Source organism: Dreissena polymorpha, chromosome 9 (genome assembly GCF_020536995.1).
Source record: "Dreissena polymorpha isolate Duluth1 chromosome 9, UMN_Dpol_1.0, whole genome shotgun sequence".
NCBI classification, from domain to species: Eukaryota; Metazoa; Mollusca; class Bivalvia; order Myida; family Dreissenidae; genus Dreissena; species Dreissena polymorpha.
The window spans coordinates 51,118,432-51,141,792 of NC_068363.1; the positions used below are offsets into that span (position 1 = coordinate 51,118,432).

General features: G+C 36.6%; 2 protein-coding genes across 2 annotated transcripts in view; one reads left to right on the top strand and one right to left on the bottom strand.

Annotated features, from left to right (window-relative positions):
* Positions 1-25: 25 nt before the first annotated feature.
* Positions 26-18,354, top strand: LOC127844800 (low-density lipoprotein receptor-related protein 5-like). Its single transcript, XM_052375299.1, has 16 exons — positions 26-137; positions 3,599-3,754; positions 3,905-4,015; positions 6,547-6,709; positions 6,928-7,068; positions 7,325-7,442; positions 7,621-7,771; positions 7,982-8,101; positions 8,479-8,709; positions 9,408-9,600; positions 11,278-11,405; positions 14,227-14,383; positions 14,653-14,771; positions 15,149-15,280; positions 16,167-16,317; positions 16,738-18,354. Exons 5-16 carry the CDS (start codon positions 6,932-6,934, stop codon positions 16,943-16,945), a joined length of 1,845 nt encoding a protein of 614 aa, XP_052231259.1. The 5' UTR covers positions 26-137; positions 3,599-3,754; positions 3,905-4,015; positions 6,547-6,709; positions 6,928-6,931; the 3' UTR covers positions 16,946-18,354.
* A 1,045-nt stretch (positions 18,355-19,399) lies between these two features.
* LOC127844797 (low-density lipoprotein receptor-related protein 5-like) overlaps positions 19,400-23,361 on the bottom strand; it is a 16,532-nt gene continuing 12,570 nt past the window's right edge. Inside the window, exons 12-16 of the mRNA XM_052375295.1 lie at positions 23,114-23,232; positions 22,794-22,925; positions 20,961-21,732; positions 20,450-20,603; positions 19,400-20,087 (exon numbers count right to left, since the gene is read on the bottom strand). Of these exons, the coding sequence (XP_052231255.1) occupies positions 19,956-20,087; positions 20,450-20,603; positions 20,961-21,732; positions 22,794-22,925; positions 23,114-23,232 (1,309 nt within the window). The 3' untranslated portion in view covers positions 19,400-19,955. The remainder of the gene's footprint in view (positions 20,088-20,449; positions 20,604-20,960; positions 21,733-22,793; positions 22,926-23,113; positions 23,233-23,361) is intronic.

Genomic DNA, 23,361 nt, shown 5'->3' on the forward strand with positions numbered 1-23,361 from the left:
TTATCACATGCGTTATGCATATACAGATTACTGTTCAACCAATCCATGTGAAAGTATTTGTGTGAGCAATACGACAGGACGCGTGTGTCTGTGTCGTGAGGGGTTTACTTTGAATGCGGATGGACGCACGTGTACAGGTAGGGTTTAAAATATTTCGAACAATATTTAAAAACAAAAACATCATTAACTTCACAACGGTTCGTTTAAGCAGGCGTCGAAAAACCTTATTCGGAACTCAAATAATCACTTGGTTCAAACAACTGTTTATTGTTATATGCACTGCACTCATTTACTTTCAGCATATTGGTTAACTATTTGAGATAATTGCAATTAAAATTAATTACTATATCGGAATTCACTTCACTTAGCCCGTAGTCTTGACGACCATTGGGATACCACAAGTTAATTGGCAACCAGGTCGCTCTATTCTTCTCGTCTCTCGGACAGTCTCAAGACTTCGCTAAGTCTCAACCCAGTCAATTTTTTAATAGTATCTTCCAATTGTTTTTTCTGTCTGCCTCTCATCCTCTCTCCCTGTACAGTGCCTTGTTGAACTCTCTTGGCAAGCCCTTATGATATTGAGACATGCCCACACCTCTTTATTTTATGTCTTTTGACAGTGGTCAGCAGATCTTCGTGGGGTCCGATGGCGTTCTTTACTCCGGTTTGGACTCCATCGTTTGTAATGTGGTCTTTTTTGGAGATGCCCAAAAGTCTTCAAAAGCATCTCATTTTCATGTCCTGTATCCTTTTCTCTGAGTCCATTGTAAGAGTCCATGTCTCGAAGGCGTACAGCAATATGGGCAGGAATAGGGCGCGGTTTCTGAGTTTATAGCTAAGGACAATGTTTCTGTCGTTCCAGATGGTCTTCAGTTTTGTTAGCACTGTTGCGTATGTGCTTTGGGATTATGACAGGCTTGGGGCCTTCATCAGTGACAATTGCTCCCAAGTATTGTAAGCTGTTGACGGTTTATAGTTTTTCGTCACAGACACTGATGCTGATTTCATTGGTGTTGTTGGTCTTCAGATTGGTTTTCTCTGCACCGAAGGCTGTAGAGGTTTTGTTCAGTCGTTTAGCTAAGTATTTTAACTCGTTTTGCTTCCGGATGTTTTCGGCCAAACGTTAGTTTGTGATTGTTCTGCCACCAATGCTGACTGTTCCCGTCATGGTATTCTAAGGCGTCTGTATTGATTCTCTCCAGAGAGATGTAAAAGAAGATGGGAGAAAGCAATGAGCATTGTCTCACTCCGACTTTGGTTTTAAACAAGTCCCCTACGCTGCTGTTGAAGAAGACAGCACTGGTGGCTTTGTCATAAAGGTGTTCGATGACTCGGGTCATGTTGGAATTGATATTATACAGCCTCATGGTAGCCCACAATGCCTCATGCCATACCCTGTCAAATGCTTTCTTAAAATCAACCTCTCGCACAGAATCCTGAGGTTAGAGACCTGCTATGTTGTAGTGCGCCCTAGTCTGAAATTGTTCTGTTTTCAGCGATGATCTTTTCCGCTTGCGGTGTCAATCTGTTCAGGAAATATTTAGCCTTACCTTGCTCGGAGGGCTTATGCGGCTGATAGTTCTGTAGTTCACGCACAACTGTAATTTTCCTTTCGAGGGGGGAGGTTGATGATGACGGATTGCATTCACGATAGGGGCCAGCCCTTTTGCTGATGGGCGGTAAGAAGCTGATAATTGCTTCCCGATCCCTTTGCCTGCATCATCCCTCCCTTTCTTCAGCGATCTGATTGCTGCTTTAACTTTCGAACAAAGGATGGGGTAGTCGACATTGTTTGCTGCTGGAAGCACATTCGGTTCACCTGGATCTCCAGTGGTTCTGTCAATGTACAGTTCTGAGCAGTATTATGTCCATTTATTCAGGATGTCTTGTTCCTCCGTCAGATGTTTGCCATTTTTTAATGGATTGTTGTGGTTCGCTCTTGTTAAATGTTATGTAGATCTTTCACCAGCTGGAAAGCTTTCTTATTGTTGCTTGTCTTTACGTTTTCATCTATGTACTGGCACTGTTGTTCAATCCAGTTTAACTTTGCCCTTTTCTTTCTTTTCTTGATTTGTTATCTTACTATTCTGTACTGATTGGTACCTTTTGGGTCGCTCATCTTTTTCTTAGAGCTCTCTGTTTTTCTCACAGTTCAATTATATCGGCGTTGATCCATGGCTTCTTGACTGAGCGATTCTTGCCAAGGATCTCACCGGCTGTTTTAGTTACAGTTGGCAGGTCTGAGAGATCTGTTCGAGTCGAGATACGTCGTCGTTCTCCACTAGATTTAAGCTACATTGTAGCTTGGTGTTTGAAGACCAAAAGCCTAAGGATGTTTACACGGCACCAAAGAGCGAAAGGCCTCCTCTATGCAGGTCAGAGCGAAGTTTACAAAAAGAACTAAACCATCGTGTTCGTAACCATGGCGAGCCACCTAGTAGGAGGATATCGGATGTGGTCAGGCATTCAGAGGGATAGGCTCCGTCATGCGTCATTTGCCCTAGACACGCCACAGATGATAAGAACAACATTCAATCCATTCTGGATCGGCCGTCGACCGGGTTACCAATGGTCGCGTCGCTGCGCCTCAGGGCGGTGGTGCACAGTGTTCCTCTTGTGTGATGAACAATCAAATTTGAACGTAAAATAACGGAGATAAGAAGGAAAAGTAATATAACTAACATATGAAATGGAAAGCTGCCACTGGAATATCCTTGGTCTCTGTGAGATGTGTTGGAAGAACAATGGCGAGACATCTACTAAATATTAAAGAAGGCCACACACTTTAATTAAGTGGTCGTAATGATACACACGAACAGGGTGTTGTGTTTCTCGTTAACAAAGACAATGCAAATTTCTTTATTGGGTGTCGACAAATATCAAGCCGGCTAATCACTATCCGACTATGGGCTAGCCACTACCACATCACTATTATAAAGGTATATGCTCCTACAAGAGCCTACAGTGACGAATACATAGAGGATTTATATGAACAGCTGCAGGAAGTTGTACACCAGACTCGAAAGAAGGACATCCTGGCGGTGCAAGCTGATTGGAACGCCAATGTAGAATAGGATGTCTGGAAGAACTGGAAAGGCACATTTTAGCAAAACCGCAACATTTAGTCCACTGTAAGGTGCTAGAGGCTCATGGAATTCGCCAGTTACAGCGACCTCATGCTAGCAAATGCGTTTTGCCCAAATAAACCATCAGGAATATTCGCATAACGCAGCCCAAACGGTGAAAATCTTAACAAATCGACTACATCATGGTGATAAGGCGTTTCTTCTCTAGCATGAACGTTGCCATGAAACAGAGCTTTCGATGAAACAGCCGGTGAGCTCATTGGCAAGTAACGCTCAGTATCGCTATACCGGACACTGTCAAATTTCCGGTATTTCAGTTTTATTTTACATATAAACTTGCGCGAAAATAGTCTTTCACGAGTTAAGAAAATGCACGTTCATGTTGGTCACACCTTGATTAATTGAATGTCCGTGTTTTGTAATAACATAGACAAAATATATTAATTTTAAGATAGTGTTAAGATACATATACTTCTTATCGTACTCTTATAGATCTCTTTTTGGTTTTGTAGAAACTACAGGCTCTCTTCATCGCGCTTTAGTCTGGGCTACATCAACCACAATATGTGCTGCTGATGTAAGAGGCATCCATGACGAAGTTAATTACATAGCGACTAACAAAACATGTTTCCCGAATGTTGGGTCGAATATAAATTGGCTTACAGTCGGTATGTGACTTAACCGCTTTATACATGTTAAATGCGTTTATTTGATTGTTAAAGTTATAAGTTTTGAAGCCTGAAAACAAAGGTAATGAGTGGTGTGGTAATGATGTCTTAAATTTGAAATATATGAACACAGTTATAACTTGCAAATAGATTCTCATGATCGAACGGTAATATTTGCGGACGGCAGTGACATCTATACCGTGACATTAGATGGGATTCACACAAAACAACGTATTACATCAGCAACGGAAAACGTGACAGGTAATGTTTAAAATATAGAATTAAAAAATACGCTGTTTCGGCATTTCGGCATGTTTATACGAGTGATGCGTTTGTTCTTAAATACAAAATTGTTTGTTTCCACTTGATATATGGATTGCTTATCGATGTATACTTATTCATAAAAAAACACTCCAATGACTCCGAAATAACTACCTTAATGCAAAAAAACAATTCAAATTCATTTAAACATATAGGCTTACGGCAAAAATAACAACATATCTAAAACATCATAACCACCGTGCACTGAAAACGCACAACAATAGCTTTCAGAATTAACTTTAGCATATTTACTGTTTAAACAAGTTAATATTCTTTTCCTATTTCCTTTCTTATTTGGTCAGTTTAATAATTGATACACCACCAGTTATGTTTAAATATGTTTGGTCTCCCTGTGCACTATAACAATTCTTGTAACGATGCACAGCTGACATTCGAATAACGAATAGTACGCGTTTTCAACAATACGCAATTTCAAGTATGTTAATCAATCAGTTGGTATTCTCTTTCTATCTATTTGTCTGTCTATCTGTCTGTCTGTCTGTCTGTCTGTCTGTCTGTCTGTCTGTCTGTCTGTCTGTCTGTCTGTCTGTCTGTCTGTCTGTCTGCCTGCCTGCCTGCCTGACTGCCTGCCTGACTGCCTGCCTGCCTGCCTGCCTTCCTGTCTGCCTGCCTGCCTGCCTGCCTGCCTCCATGCCTGTCTGTCTGTCTGGCTGCCTGTCTGTCTGCCTGCCTGCCTGCCTGCCTGCCTGCCTGTCTGTCTGTCTGTCTGTCTGTCTGTCTGTCTGTCTGTCTGGCTGGCTCGCTGGCTGGCTGGCTGGCTGGCTGGCTGGCTGGCTGGCTGGCTGGCTGGCTGGCTGGCTGGCTGGCTGGCTGGCTGGCTGGCTGGCTGGCTGGCTGGCTGGCTGCTGGCTGGCTGGCTGGCTGGCTGGCTGGCTGGCTGGCTGGCTGGCTGGCTGGCTGGCTGGCTGGCGGCTGGCTGGCTGGCTGGCTGGCTGGCTGGCTGGCGGCTGGCTGGCTGGCTGCTGGCTGGCTGGCTGGCTGGCTGGCTGGCTGGCTGGCTGGCTGGCTGGCTGGCTGGCTGGCTGGCTGGCTGGCTGGCTGGCTGGCTGGCTGGCTGGCTGGCTGGCTGCTGGCTGGCTGGCTGGCTGGCTGGCTGGCTGGCTGGCTGGGCTGGCTGGCTGGCTGGCTGGCTTGGCTGGCTGGCTGGCTGGCTGCTGGCTGGCTGGCTGCTGCTGGCTGGCTGGGCTGCTGGCTGGCTGGCTGGCTGGCTGGCTGGCTGCTGGCTGGCTGGCTGGCTGGCTGGCTGGCTGGCTGCTGGCTGGCTGGCTGCTGGCTGGCTGGCTGGCTGGCTGGCTGGCTGGCGGCTGGCTGGCTGGCTGGCTGGCTGGCTGGCTGGCTGGCTGGCTGGCTGGCTGGCTGGCGGCTGGCTGGCTGGCTGGCTGGCTGGGCTGGCTGGCTGCTGGCTGCCTGGCTGCCTGGCTGGCTGCTGGCTGGCTGGCTGGCTGGCTGGCTGCCTGGCTGGCGGGCTGGCTGGCTGCCTGACTGCCTGACTGCCTGACTGCCTGCCTGCCTGCCTGCCTGCCTGCCCTGCCTGCCTGACTGCCTGACTGCCTGCCTGACTGCCTGCCTGACTGCCAGCCTGACTGCCAGCCTGACTGCCTTCCTGACTGCCAGCCTGACTGCCTGCCTGACTGCCTGCCTGACTGCCTGCCTGACTGCCTGCCTGACTGCCTGCCTGACTGCCTGCCTGACTGCCTGCCTGACTGCCTGCCTGCCTGCCTGCCTTCCTGTCTGCCTGCCTGCCTGCCTGTCTGTCTGTCCGTCTGTCTGTCCGTCTGTCTGTCCGTCTGTCTGTCCGTCTGTCTGTCTGTCTGTATGTCTGTCTGTCTGGCTGGCTGGCTGGCTGGCTGGCTGGCTGGCTGGCATGTGACAAGTAACTGTCTGCTGTCTTGAATTGCCTTATTGCATATATTATGTTGGGTGTGCATATGCTTCTTACTCTGTTATAGCCCATTTCATCGACTATTTAGGAATGCGTAGCATACCCATGCACTTTAAGACCTTCATAGATTGTATTTATTGGCCAGTTGAGAACCAATTTTTGCAATTAAAAAAGCGGAAACTTGTTATTATATCAGTCTCACCTAAGTTAACTTTCGGTATCTTGAAGGAAGTTCGATATTTCTTTGAATTTTAACTGTATGTCGCGTCAGTATGATTTTTTAGAAGTCGAAATATATTTAAAAATTAATGTCTGGAATGTTATTTGTTATGAAAATGCAAATCCAACAATAATTATTTTGATAAGTAACTAGATATTTATTAAAAAGTGAAAATATAATCGGCGAGTTCTTATGCCGGCGTTCCTTTTACCGATATTACTGATGTTACAAGTTAATAATTGAGTAACCGTGCTATCTCCAACCTTGAGCTGCCGGCGTAATCTTGATTACATCGACATTAGTGTTTTCCATAAGTGTTATTTTGCTCACTATCACAATATCAATCAGGACTAGCAGTAGATTGGGGAGACAAAAACGTCTACTGGTGCCAAGGACAACAATCTGGAACTGGGAAAATAAATGCTTTCTCTCAAACAACACGGAACAAACAAACTCTTATTTCAAACGGATTGGACAATCCAAAGGCATTAACCATTCTTCCCTTGCTAAGGTTAGAAACTTACAAATGCATGCTTACAACAAAAATAGTATCTAGATGTTTCATCGGCAAGGAAATCGCAATATAATCAACAAATAAACGAACTTTATTACTAGTATGTAGTTACAACGTTCAAGGAAGTCAAACAAATAACGCTTCCAAATTTATGTAAAATATTCACACATAAAAAGTAAGTTTTCAATAGTTATGGTAGTTGGTTATTGTTTTAGAACGATGATGTGGATAAATGGGAGATCCGGCAGCTATCAGATTAATAAGGCAAATGTGAATGGAACCGATATTCAGACGATTGTAAGCTGGAAGTACTTGTCTAATCCACTAGACCTAACTGTTGATTTAGCTTACCAGAGGTTAGTTCATGATATGTGTTTCTATATATATTTACTTTGCATTTTAGTGGATGCGGATTCAATTACGTTTACTGATAAAACATCATTTATACGGGAACGCATTGCTAATTTGGTCGTTCATGTAATCTGCTATCGATTGTATAACAGATGATTCGCGCATTAGTTGTTAGAATCATTCAATTTAAATGGATCTTCTGTTTCGAAAGTTGTCATTATTAAGCTTTAATAATAATAAAGTTCTTTGTTATATTTACAGACTGTATTTTATTGACGGAAACAGTATAAAATCAGTGCAGTTCGATGGAACTAAACTGACAGAAGTTGGTGGGGGAGTTGCTAAATCAACTTTGCCTCTAAAACTTCATTCATACAAGGTGATTTTTAGTGTTCCTGATGCATCTAACGAGTGCCATAATTTCACACATTAATATTGTGCTTATTATTCACACGGCTGTTACCATTTTTTGGGCATATAATTAATATCCGGCGAAGTTGAGTCTACAATGAAAGACCGTCATACGGTCTCTATATTATGCAGGTTTTTATTTACAGAATCACCTCCTCGTGGCTGACGCAGGAATCAATCTGGATGTTCTGTCTCTGACTGATTCAGAAAGCAAAACTTACACTAGATCTTTTTATACTCTTGTAGCAGTTACTGATATTAGTGTTGTTGATATCACCGAACAGCCAGAAGAGAGCGGTAAATGACTTTGTCAATGATGTCCGCTTTTACTGCTTTATAATTTATTAAGTGTTTAACTTTAATTGTGCAGCAATTATTGGTCAAAATGCCTCAAGTGTACTCCATCGTGTGCACTTATAATAGGATTTAACTCATTTCGTTAACGATACTAAAACCTATATAGCTGGAGGTAGAAAAACGTTATTATATTTACGTTTATTTCGAAAGGTCCTTGCGATGCTGATAATGGGGACTGTGAGCACATTTGTATTCCACTTGATCGAAACAGAATATGTCAGTGTAGCTTTGGTTTTGTTCTTGATAACAACACGGAAACATGTTCATCAGGTACTTGCAAAGAAAGAATTTTCCTGAGACTTTACAATATATTTTTTGTTGAGTTTGAAAAGCTACATTAGCTATTTATTTTGTCCGCCCAATTGCTAATTGTTAAGGTGCAAGATGAAATCATATATCATAATAAATGTGATATCCTTTAAGAACTGATTTTTAATGAATCTTAAAAGTTGATAAACACGGCACAACTGTAATAATGTTTACAAAAGATAAGTAACAGTTTCTTCAAGTTTCACAAATAACAAGTTTCACAAAGGGCTGCTCATAATTGTATATACTCAAATGTCATATTACAACCTGTACTAGATGATATTCTGATTAAATGTTCATCGCCAACTCACGTGCTCCAAAAATTCGTTCTTTTGCAGAACCTCTGTTGGACAATTTTATGTACGTTTCGGATTGGACACATGATAAAGTGTATCAAATTTCTCTCATAAATAACGCTGTAAACGCCCTTGATAGTTCGACCGTGACTGACCCTACAGGTGTCCTCTACAATTCAATTACAAAACGAATCATATGGGGTGATTACACATCAAAATATATTCAGTCTGCAAATGCCAACGGTACAGGATATTCAGTGTTAAATAATGTCGGTAAGTACATGACCTAAACACAATCGAATAGCTGTATTGACTTGTGTTTCATACAAAACTTCGATTTGCATTTGCCCTTGCTTCTTTGAAAGCACTAATATAATTTTATAAATAAAGTTACAAGCATGATGTCAATTAAATATAAAACTCCGGCTCCCCATCCTCATTCTTATTCCAGAAATGTGTATTGTACAATACAGTATTAAAACAACGTACCGTATAGTACCGAGATAAAAAAAAAGAAGAATCTGCTTTATTTCACTTACATGAGAGTTTAACAGATGCGAAATAGAAATTTCCTCCAACTTCCTCTTTCTACATTTCTATATTTTCTCAGATAATTGAATTATCAATGGATTTGTTCATGCAATTTTCTGCATTTACTAGTATATGCCAATAAAATATTTTTAATAATACTTATTCTATTTTTCCAACGAAGTATATAACAGCTGGTCATATATTTAATGGAAGTATGTTGGTCACCAAAGCAGATGTGCAGCTTTTTTTATCTCATTATTTATTATGGTATTCATTGATTGATTTTCTTAGTATAAAATGTCATTCAAATAAAGTCCCACTAATATAGAATAGCGTCGTCGTTATTGTTTGTGTTGCAACAATTGAATCAGCCATCATTTTTCATGAAACCGTTTTCTCTTCTTATTGATTAACTATATTGTTTATCCCCTATTCCACAGGGACGTATCGCGCATATCCCAACCGGCTGGATTTGGACTACAGTACAGGGAACATTTACTACACTGCTGTAGGATCAAGTGTGTTGCCGACAGGTTTCACTGGCATCGGAGTTGTGGCTCCTAATGGTTTCCATAGAAAATTGATCTCGGACGGTGTTAAACCGATGGCAATTGCAATTGATCCTGTTCAAGGGTAATTAAACTAAAACAATATCGAACAACGGAAAACAGTAACAGTTGAATGTTTACGTCATTATCATGATTTTTATGCCCCCCCCTTCGAAGAAGAGGGGGTATATTGCTTTGCTCATGTCGGTCTGTCGGTCGGTCGGTCCGTCCACCAGGTGGTTGTCAGATGATAACTCAAGAACGCTTGGGCCTAGGATCATGAAACTTCATAGGTACATTGATCATGACTCGCAGATGACCCCTATTGATTTTGAGGTCACTAGGTCAAAGGTCAAGGTCACGGTGACTCGAAATAGTAAAATTGGATTTCGGATGATAACTCAAGAACGCATACGCCTAGGATCATGAAACTTCATGGGTAGATTGATCATGACTCGCAGATGACCCCTATTGATTTTGAGGTCACAAGGTCAAAGGTCAAGGTCACGGTTACTCGAAATAGTAAAATTGGATTTCGGATGATAACTCAAGAACGCATACGCCTAGGATCATGAAACTTCATAGGTAGATTGATCATGACTCGCAGATGACCCCTATTAATTTTGAGGTCACAAGGTCAAAGGTCAAGGTCACGGTGACCCGAAATAGTAAAATGATTTTCGGATGATAACTTAAGAACGCTTTTGCCTAGGATCATGGCACTTCATAGGTACATTGATCGTGACTCGCAGATGACCCCTATAGATTTTCAGGTCAAAGGGCAAGGTCACAGTGACAAAAATCGTATTCACACAATGGCTGCCACTACAACGGACAGCCCATATGGGGGTCATGCATGTTTTACAAACAGCCTTGTTTTTTACAAATATATACGAATATTGAAACACCTAAAACTTTATCAGGAAAACATTTTAGGCAGGCAGTTGACTAACTAGTTATATAGTACAGGAAAATGCATACACAACGACCTAAACACGTTTAAAAGATGGGCGTCACAACATTGGAATTTTTAATGCAAAACATTGTGAGTTATAATCGGTTAATATGCATGCCAAATCTCACACACATTGTCCCAGAAATAATTAAAAAAACACTCAATCGTGAATAAATAAAAATCTTATAGCATTGTTTATAAATACAATATAAATGCACTACATGAGAAGATACGTTTGCTTTAATTGCATTTTAATTTTGGAATGGTTTAATATTAACAAGAGAAACATTATTCTGAAGCGCGATAAAGGATCATCTTAATCTCTTCCTGCTAACGAGTTTTGAGAAATTGGCTTCATATGGTAAGAAACGTATCATTGAAACGCATCTCATAAAGAAGCTTTTAATGGAGATTAAAAATCACCGATTATATTGTTTGGATGTTTAGGCATGAAATAAATTATTTCAATAGATTTATGTGTTTACGGTAAAAACATGTTTTTACATGTATAAAAGGTAAAATAAGTAATTAAAATATAACTATTTTGTTGTTTTCATAAATTAAAATGTCTTTGAAAAAGTCCCTCCAAATAAAGAATGATGAACAATACTTTACTACTTAGAATCAAACGACTTAATGATAGCAAAAAATCATGTTTACGGAGGGTATACTTGTTTTTTTTTTGCTTACTTTAAACATAGACATATGTTTTATAAAAAAAAAATATGTGTATTTTAATGCTTTTTTTCTGTCTTTATAAATTGTAAACATAATATTTTACCAATAGTTTTACTAAATTTCATTTAGATTTCTGTTTTGGACGGACCTCGGTACAAATCCTGTAGTATTGAAACGCGCCCACACAGACGGCACCAACATTGTTACACTGTTTACATCAATGGTATGGCCTAACGGGATAGCCATTGACACATCGGGTATCACAATTTACGTTTTCTGTTTATTCTTCACGATTAATCTGAATTTAAACGTTAAGCTTAATTTTTTTTGCTTTAATTATGTTCAAAGAAAAAACATTTACTTTTTTTAATAACTGCATAATGTGTATCTTGTTATTTATGTAAGTGTTTCGTACACATGTGTTTGATTAACGCATCATCCTTGAACATGTGATGCACAAATTAAGAGTTTTCCTTCCGGTCAGACACAATAGGTTCTTTCTATGGTATTAAACAACAATATAACAAGATACAAAGAGTAAACACTGTCTCTATTGCAATATGCATCACTTATCTTTAACAAACATTAACTTTAGAGAGGTAGGAGATATTTCAACAAATGATTTGCTTACTGTAAGACAAAAGACAAAAATGCATAGCGTGAATGTCCTCTAATTCATATACATCATAGTTTTTTCCCCTGCAACATTGGTACTAAAAAGGGAGACAAAACAAGTTCGATTATATTCAATTTATTTATCTATAAATAATCTGCCCCTTTAAAAGAAAAATGTGGCTCTGGTATTTTTATAAATAACCAAACGGTATACAGTCCAAACCCGATGGCTCGAACTAGTCGAGAACAAGTCTGCAGTACATTTTCAACTCCGGTTGAAGAGTGCCTATATTGATTTAACTCCGTACTACTTCGTACTTCTTTCTGCTTTTTAATTTATAAGAACCAAACATATACTTTATAATAATAAATTAATAAACATAGTATATATAAATAAAAATAGTAGTTATATATATATATATATATAGTATATATACATAAATATATAAATACGTTAATAAATATATTATAAATTAGTAAATTATATCAGCATGTTTTAACGTAGCACATTTTCTGGTAACACAGAGCACTAAAGAACAAAACATGCATCAGCACTATATGCACATCATTTACCTACGAGACAGTAATTCATTTATTGATATGTTTATTGATATGTTTTTGAAGAATAACATAATCTCAGTCTGTGTTGCGTATTTTACGCTTTAAGCTTTTTATGACATTAATTTTAGATTGAACATGCTGTGAGTTTTCGCACTCCTCGAGATAATATCTGATTACATTAATAAAAAATCTTTTACTCAAATCAATTAACGATTAGGTCGATAACATGTTTGCAACTGGTGTTAAATCAATTATTGAGTGCCTTTAATCAAGCGGCCATAATTGATTACCAGTTTATGCCATCCGAACAAAAGAACGTGTGAAAATTGTCACCGGGACTGTGAAAACAGTTCGAGCCATCCGATAATTCGAGCCTCGCGAATTCGAGCCATCCGAAAAAATTTTAAATAAATATATATCAATACAAAATCGGTGCTTTGATGAGAGTTCGAGCCAACCGGAAATTCGAGTCAAGCTAGTTCGAGCCATCGAGTTTCGACTGTATTATCTTTAATGTAAGCAAATGATATAGAAAACTGTGAAGAAACTGTTAAAAAGTTACAACAACAATTAAATGTAATAAATTCATATTGCGAAAGCACTGGAATAGAAGACAATTAAAATACAACCGTTTGATTTGTCTGTCTAAAAATGCGAACGTTGGTCTTTTAGAGGACAAGAGTTTAAAACAACATCTAATTACAAGTAACTGAGGCTGACTTTGTTACCCACGCAAGCACGGGGCGCTATATTTTCAATTTATGCCTATCAAAAATCATGTGCTTACTTTACCTAAGGCATATGCTAAAAGTATTCGACTCGATGATTACAACACTATTGTTTTATGGCTCTAAGGTCTAGGGCTATTTATTCAAGCAAAAGATAGAATATGTTCATAATTTTGTGAAAAATATGTTAAGTTAAATAAAAACACTAACACGTGTATTGCATTGGACAAATATGGAAGACTATCTATGTGTATTTTGTTCTAAACCACCTGTATAATGTATAATGTGCAAATTGCTTCGAATGCCCAGTAAACGTTATCCGAGAAACTGTAACTAAATGCTTGTATCGTTAGACGATATCGGAAGGGCCTGTTTTGGTCTCTAAAAGAATCTTCTGTTTACATACGGACATGGATGTGCCTGGATAAATAAATAAATAGGCGATAACACCTTATTTATTAATATTTTCAAATAACGTATTATTGAATGTCATACACAAAATTGGCACACGCAATGCAAAGTTTAAGTCGATGTTATCATTATAAATGCTTCAAAACGCATCTAGATCCCGAGGGATATCTTGTCCTGAATATCAACACGAAATTTAAAATTGCTTTAGCCAAATTTCGCAGTGGTAACCACCAACTCAGTGTTGAATTGTGTAGACATTATTATACTTACAATTTGAACCGCGATTATGTACACATTGTTCGAATAGTGACATCGAAATAACTCAATGCGAATACCACGCATTTTGTCCTTGTTATAAGTATCGTTTTATAGGAATTTATATTTATATAGGTGCTATTCGTCTGGAGAGACAATAACCGATTTTTACAACATTAGGTCTTCGAATAATGACAACACTTTTATGAAATAACAAGGTTATATTTATCATCTTTTACAGGCGATACACACTAAAGAAGTATAATATTACATGAAAAGAAACATATGACACAACTTTGAAATTGTATTATATTGTTTTATATTGTTTTATTCTGTTCTGCAGTATGAGTCGTTGGCCTTGATTTTTTTTACTAAATAAACTGTTCTAATCTGTAAGCATTTTACTTTATGTATGAATGGCAAAATATACCATTATTGTAAAGTTGCATGGTCATCGACTTTCGGCATATGGTCGGAATCTTTGTTTTAAATTAAATGTCCTTTACAGCAAGAGAATTATACGTTACTGATGGCAAAACGGACATCATCTACCGCTGTGGATATGAGGCAAACACGTGTTATCAGTACTTCAGAGACCCTGGAGCGAATCTCATGGACATTAAGCTTCTCGGCAACTATCTATTTTACACTGCTTGGATTAAAGTGTAGGTGTATGATAATTTTGCTTATGACAAGTAATAATACATTTGTGGCATACTTCAACAAACGACGTTTGACACTTTATGCACATGCCGATTTTACTAACAATATATATTGTATCGATTCTGACATAGCAAAATGATCAGAAAAGTATTCTTAAAAATGTATTCCTTTGAATACACAACTAATTATCTTTTTTGTACACAAACGTATCGACGTGGTTCTTTAATGGATAGTTGTTTTGAAACAACTGTTTTAAATGATCTGGTTTCAGATACATAACTAAATTGCACAAATCAAACACAAAAGACACCTCGAAGTTTGCAAACAATGCAGAACTCGGCAGATTGGATTCAATTTCTTTGTACTCATCAACGTTTCTTACAACAAATGGTAAGATTTGTTAGATATTGTTTTAACAAATAGATGTTAAACTCGTATTGGGTTTAATAAATAGCACAATCAATTGCGTTATTTAAGACTTTCTGATATAGATATAAATAACTAATATATTTTGTTTTGATCGTCTTTGAATAGCATATATAACATAGATCAGCAATAGTATGTGCTTGAGTGATGATGCAGATTTGTAAACTATTCAGTTGTTATAAACAAACTTGCGTCTCTAATAATGCTATTAGTGAACATTACCAAGAACGGAAAGTATTTTACGCATTCTGTCTTTAACAACAAGGACAATTACACTCTGTATACGAATTATATGATTTAATATTGTTTGAAAATATTAAAACTTTAAGTTAAAATTATAGTCCAGTCACAATGCTCTAGTAACAACGGACGAGGGAACTGTAGCACGTTCTGTCACCCAACACCGAACAGCTTCACGTGTGGATGCCCTGACGGAGAGCAATTGCTTCCAGATGGAAAAACATGTCCTAGTGGTATAGATTATCATTATAACACATAATCAAAACTTGTATGTCAATACACGAACGGGAGGGCTAAAATAACCACCTCACTTAATTTACGTAAATACAAATGTTTAGTTAGTATATGATATTTGCCAGTAACGTTTCTTTTAGTTATTGTTTAAAGGGGCCTTTTCACAGATTTTGGCATTTTTTAACTTATTCATTAAATGCTTTATATCGATAAATGTAAACATTGGATCGTAAAAGCTCCAGTAAAAAATCAAGAATAAAATTAAAAAAAGGAAAAGAACATTGCCCGGACCAGGTTTCGAACCAGTGACCCATGGAGTCCTGCCAGAGTCCTGAAGTAAAAACGCTTTAGCCTACTGAGCTATTCCGCCGAGTACACATGCTGAACGTATTTTATACCTTATATAAGCAATCTTCGTAGTTTCACAAAATTTAACGACAAAAACAGAACTCTCCAAATTATTCAATCGTTTCGCGTTGCAACGCTTTATAATTTTTAGGTTTTAAAATCGTCAAAAGATGCATATAATGGCTCTATTAGACCATGGTAAATGTTCAGTATTACTGTTTCCTCACAAATATCATAATTAAAACGAAAATTTGCGAATCTGAAACAACTTTTTCAATTTTGTCAATTTACCAAAGCGTGAAAAGATCCCTTTAAGTCATTCTTTCTCGGCCAAATGTTTGATGCCATTTTCTAACATTATAAGTCATGGGCACTTAAAATGTGTGTTATCGTCAAATTGACAGACTGTTAAAGAGTGCACCATATGTCCATAGTCATTATAGCATATCCTAATGGAACATGACAAATAATGTTAGTTTTAATGTTTTGGGGCAAATTATTTGTGTTTACCTTTAACACCAACCTCATTGTCCTCAGTAACAGAAACTTCGGACGATAAAAGCAATGGTGACAAAGCTTCCTCTTCTCAAAGCATGCACATTGGAGCCGGAGTTGGTGTAACAGTAGCTATTGTCATTATTGTTGTCGTCAGTGTCATCGTTTTAAGAAAGTATGCACACTGTAAAATGTAAGTTAATCTTATACTAGTTTATGCTTATATTAGTTGTGTTTTTACGTGTTAGCTACTAGAACTCAAATATAATTCGTATCTTTGTGAACAAACATACAACGTGCGACACATTCAGCTTTTGATCTAAATGCCATTACAAACCAGTTAACCATACAACCTTATTTGTTTGCCTACTGGCGTAATAATAACGTTATGACAGTGGATATGTGAATGCAATTTGCATTTAAAATGAGAAACAAATGATGAATCTCCATATATTCAGCTCATAGATATTTCTGTTATTATGGTATAGCATTTATGTTTCTTATTTATAAGATTATGTACTTTGCTCAAAAACACTTTTCAAATTTAAATTTATAGTTGATGTTTACAGAAATGTCAGATATACACTTGTGAAATCGATTATAAAATTTATAGATGGGGAAGAAAGACACAAAGTGGTCAAAGGAACTTACAGAATCCCCCAAGTCGCCAATCAGTGAGTAATACTGGAGCTGTAATCTTACAAACGCATGGCGAAATCTACGGAAAACCAAAAACTATCGAAGGCGTAGAACATGACTATGTAGGAACGGCGTCTGATTTCGAAGATCCTAGTTTGAGCATGGAGTTTTCCGGTGTGTAATTAACATGATCGGACGGGCGTAGATCAGTTATGGATTAGTTTAACCAATCCTACGTCAACATCGGTAACTCCAAGCATTTCGTACTGGTCGCGTTGATACAAAAAATGATAAGTGTTGAATACACGTTTGTTAGATTCCGTCATTGACATCTAAGTTATGTACATTCATTTCTTGCAAACATAATTGGCTTACAGTCTATACTGTACCACCGTAGTTTAAACGATCAAATATGTAATTATATGTAACTGTATGATAGTTATATATAAATTTAAACCACACTTATGTAAATACGTTTTGGAGCATCAAATACTTGATTATATGTAGATACAATGCAAAAGCAAATTTTTTATCAATCTATTGTTTCGAGTACTTCTAGTTGACAAACATACTTCGATACAACTTATAAATGAATTGTTAGGTTCTCGTCTTACATATAAATTGTGTAATAGGTAAGAACACATACTGTATTTACGTATGTATATTTTTGTCATTGTTTATATTCAACTTGCATTTGAAATTCATGTGTGTGGTGTATTTATATTTACTATTTTATCTTTGATACACTTATTGTTAAAAAACTATTTTTCTAATGACCATATGTTTTTTTTATTTTGTTATTATACACAGTTTATATAGTATAACTAGACAAACGTTTATTATTTAGTTTCTCCATACAATATTAGAAGTTGAAGTAGTATTTTAAGTACGAATGTGTGTTGTATTTCTAAAATTATATTCTTTTAATTCAATAACTTCTAATTGCATGTAAAGATTTTTCTTCATCATTGTGCTTTAATTTTTTATCATAACCCCGTTCAAAACAGACTCAATTAAACAATTGTAGTTGTATGCCCCTCATTGACGAAGGCAACATATAGCAGTCCCACTGTTCGTCGGTGCCTCTGTGCGTCCCTCCACCCATCTGTCAGAAAGGACTTAACAAATTCTTGCATCCATTACTTGTCATAAATGTTAACTAATATAAGACAACGTGTCGCGGGAAACATCCGTCTATACCTTAAAGGTCAAGTCACATTAGAAGTAAAAACATAAAATTCCTGTCCCATACACACCTTTGCCTTATATCGATGGATTTTCAAATATATATATGCAACGATTTGATTGAATAGCTTGTCAGGAACATAGTTTATTATCACATTAGTTCGCGTCATGCGCCTGAAAGAATATTTTTAGTATATTGAACACTTTCGCTCAAGATGTTACTATTTCTCATAAATTAGTTTATTATCTGAAAGTTTTCGCTGCTTTTTGTAGTCGTTTTTAGTTTTATAAAGTTTATTTTCATATTTACATTAAACATATTTTACACGTATTTGGTTTCTTTAATGTTGCTTGGCCACGTAGCTGTCTAAGGTATCCAAATTGAGGCTGGTGATGATAGTTCTTGTTATCCCTGAAATGGCGTCAGCTATATAAATTTATTTATATATATATATATATATATATATATATATATATATATATATATATATATACACATTATCAATTAGTATACTTTGTACCAAAAAAAAATCTCAAGATTATATAATTCACGCCCATTGTTACCAAAGCATTATTATTTATGAAAATAGTGTGAGTTTGAATTACATGTTTTAAGACAATAACAGTGTTTGGTTACTTGTTATCATGAATAATATGTAAACAGATATTTAAAGAAAAAGTAAAGCACTACACGCCAGATTTTGCAAACTTAATCTCAGTTTGATGTTTTGTTAGTGTTTACAAGGTTTAATATTACGTTTATTCAAGTATAAACATCGACACAATATTAAGTGCAGCTTTACTTCTAAACGTGTACTACTTACTTAAGTTAAGATAAAGCCTTTCAGTGTTTGTTCATTTGGTTCATCGGCCATATCATATACATCACACAAATAAAACCACAAATAATCCAATGCTTCGAAAAGTGATACGCGTGTGTGTCGTTTATGATTGTTATATTAGTCCTATATTGAAATTAGACATATTGGTTGGTCGACCCTTGACTATGACCAAATATGTTCTGTTCAAGTTATATATATGTACACAGTCAAAAATAGTATTATCTATAGGCATGAAAACTACGTCGTGCTTCCGAAGCTGCCCGAAGCCAATCTCGCGTTCGCTCGTAAATGCTATGATATCATAGCCGGAAATACACATGCAATATATTGTGATAAACAAAAATAAAAACGAGCATTTTGCATCGCGTTACATGTAAATCTGTTACCAGATCACATCTAGCGTTGAAGCTTTGGCAATTGCTTTAAGGAACATAGATAGTTTGTGTTAACTTTATTTTTCAAAATATTTTACGAAATGTTCGTTGATTTGGAGTGTTAATGACTTTTTAAAGTTTAATATTCTACACAGCATTAGATATCTAAGCAACACGTGCATATTTTATTGTTACCAAACGTGTTGATAAATAAGTAGTATACACATTGTACGAATCATGTATTTATCATTTATTGTTTTTGTTTTACTTCTTTGCATCGCAAGGTTAATACGTCAGTGATATTATACATTATATATTCAAAATACAAATACAATTACATGTTAATTATTAATGTCAATATCAATCGAATAAAACGTAAGTATAATATTGATTGCACTGCTGAGAACTACATTAATTGAGAAGTGTTTAAGGTTTCGAACCGAGAATGGCTTTATGGTATACCGCAATATATTTCTTATCAAAAGTGAATACTATATATCTAAAATATATAAATAATAGTGTGATTACATGTGTACTAAATAACACTGTGGTCTTCGAATATGACAGGGTTTTATTCACGTGTTCATGTATTTTAAAGCCTTATCTTACTCTCCACGGGGTCAAACATATAATTTGTATTACACCTCTGACTGGTATGGTGTCCGAAAACAAAGGTAACCCTTCAACATTCAACGGCGATATTTCCTGTTACCCGAGACCCACATATTAAACGAAATTGCTAGTGCGCTTTTCAACTAAAATTGTATCTTATATATTCCGAGATTGCACTACTAAGGATGAGGAGGGAAAGGCGTGGTTGGAGCTGTGCTTTGATGGATTTTGAGTTCGTCAATCGTTGCAATCGTGTCATAGTCGGTTTCTTCGGATACGGCAAACAGTGTATTGTACGTATGCTCATTACTCTGGAAATACAATTATTACATGCACATATTACCCAAACCAAGTGTACGTAAGTATTGTCTGGAAGAAAATAATAATATATGTGAGCTATAAAAAGTAAAATGAAACAAAAATAAACTTGTGCAATCTGAATAGTACTTCATATCGTGTTATAATTATTGGATTACAATGAATAGAAATAGCCTCATAGTATAGGAATAAAAGAAAATATATATGACATAAACAATGTTAATTTTACAATAACCTTTATAATCTCAGCATGTCCTGAACATTTGCAAAGCATTAATAAAATATTGAACGCCATAACAAATGGATACATTAAAGAGTAGTACAAGAACTACTTTCCAAAATAATTTATGATTACCAGGTTTTCAACCTCTTCTACATTGGAACCATTATGCGAACACAGCCTTTGGTAGGGTCTGTTGTTTTCTGTTGCCCCAGACTCAAAACTCTCATTGAAGAAGTCATACGAGAGATTCGCTTCAAAACCAGGTCTTGTCTGCTGTCTTCCAAATCTTACAAAACACATTTTAACTGGTTGATATTTTATGAATTGCTATTAACAATTTATGAGGAATAATACACTAGTCATTTTTTTAATTGTATGTAATATGTATGATTGATAATATCACCCAACTATTTCATTTGTATGCAGTATATTTACACTCAATTATCTCCAGACTACGATGTTAGGAAATACGTAGTCATGGTTAAACCATTACGAAGTAGGTGGTTATACCATAATTTAAGATTGGTATTTCCAGAAATTATAATATTATTATTAAAATCGGTATATAGTATAAATACATGTAAATATTAATACAAAATATTAAATTACATTGCGTTGGAGTAAATATTATTCAATTAAATACCTTTTGTACACGATGACAGCGGCGACTACTACAATGACAACCGCTAGGGTAACTCCAACTCCAACCCCAATGTACATAATTGGAGCAGAAGAAGACCCTTTGACATCGTTGTCTTTAATTTCCTCTATTCCAGGAGTTGTTTTAGCCATGAGAATTGTAGATGAAGTTGTTATGGGAGTGCTCAGCGAGTTTATACTTTCTGTCGTTGATGGGTTTATTGTGTCAGGCGCTAAAGTGCTTGACGATGATATCTTTGTTGTTGCCGACGTTGTTGATCGCATGGTAATGAAGGTCGAGGTTATTATAGAGATTATTGAAGATGTGATCGATGCTGTAGCATTTGTTGTTGATGCCTCTGCCTTGTGTGTCGAGGTTTGCACATATGATGATGCGGACGTCTTTAATGTTGTTGGTCCTGCCGTTACTGATGTTATGTGTGCATCTGAATTAGGGTTACTCACCGTTGTTGTCATATCTGATGTGGCTGAAGTCGTCGATGCTGTTTGTATTATTGTTGCCGTTGTTGTTTGTGCATCTGAGTTCTGGATAGAAGAATGTTTGCCAGTTGTCGGCTCTGCTGTTAATGTGTCTGTATTGCGGGTCGTTGTAATCGCAGAGCTTGTTGCGGGTGTGCTTGTTAATGTCGTCTTTGTTGTTGCTGATGTTATCGGTAAAATAGTTGTAAATGAAGAAGTTTTTGGGGTTGCAGACGTTGACAACGCTGATGTGCTTAATGCAGTTGACGATGCGATAGTTGTTTCTGTGTTTACAGCTAAGAGATAAATATTGAGTAAAAAACATAAACGTAAATTCCTTAATTTCAGTACATTATTTTTTAATACTTTTCACAAATTAAACAAAAATGCTTACATCATTCGCATTTTTTCATGCTTAACTGCTTTCTATCTGAGTTTGAGAATTGTAAACCATGGCCCGGAATCAACTCGTTTAGTTATGTAAATCAAAATGACAAAACTTGAATCATCATTCCGAAAAGGTCTATATAGTGATAGATATTTTCAACATATATATATATATTATATCTTCACAAATTTTAGTTGTGAAATAGTGAACTAATAACAAAAAAGGCTTCGGACTTTAAAAAAAAGTTCTTTAATTCAAAGGAAACTACACAATACAAGAATATATAATTTTCATGTTAATTTCGTTTAGGGTATATTTGTTTATTTAACAATCTGTAGAAATTGAATAATATATATGAAAAAAATGTAAAGATAATTAATGTAATAGTTCTTCAGTCACGAGTTTAACAATTATTGAATTTGAAAAAAGTGTTTTCCATCTTTTTATAATATGTATGATTTATTTGATTTATGTTTGTGGTTTTGGCGTCATTTTTCACAGTTTGAAAGAACTTGACATAGATATCAACAAAAGTGGTCTATAATTGTTTTATAATAGATGCTGACATGCATATAATGATTGGAAGTAAAAAACTTAGTTAAACTTTATAAAATAGTGTTTAACGCTAATCTTAAAATTAACTTCGACATCACCTCATTTAAAGAGCAAATTTAAGAGCTCAACAGAATGTATAGTCCCTATTTATTTGCTACTCAATCTCAAGCTTAAATTTGATAAAATGTTTAGTTTTTTTTAATCAGGACGTACAACGAATGGTTGTTTGCAGACTTCACAATATATACATTATTGTAGCTCCCAGAAATGAAACCGTGACCATCCTTTCCTTATTTCATATCGTTCTTTGCGCCAATATTTCGTTGCATTATATAAATAAAGTTACATTTTTTTTAACAATTTGATATATTAAACAACAAAACACTCTAAGCATATTAAAGCATCGTTTTATACCGCTAGGGCATGATTTGCCATCCTGAAGCAACAGCTCGCCATCAGGACAACCGCATGTGAAGCTGTTCGGGGTCGGGTGACAGAATGTGCTGCATTCTCCCCGTCCATTGTTTCTGCTACACAGCGTCTGAACTAGAAACACAACCCATCCGTTGAGCCGCGCTCTAAGAAAAGGGGGTTTAATGAATGTTCGTTAAATGTCGTCCAAGATTTGTATGTGCAAAACGCAATTGAAAAGCGGAATTACTTTTAAAATCACTCAACGGTTTGGGGTGGCCTTCACAATCGGTAAATTTATGTAGTAAATAAAATTATAATACCGTTAGTTGTTTGAAGACCAGACCTGAACAGCGATATAGAATCTAGTCTTCCAAGTTCAGCATTATTGGCTACTCGTGCGGTGTCGTTCTTGATAGTTTTGTGAAGTTTTGTTATGTACCTAAAAAGATGATCGATCTAAATAGGTTATCTTTGATGAAATGTAATAACAAAATTAATCGATGAATCATCATATGGGCCTGACCTACGAGGTATGTGTCACCTCGATAATTTGATGTAATGTCAAAAG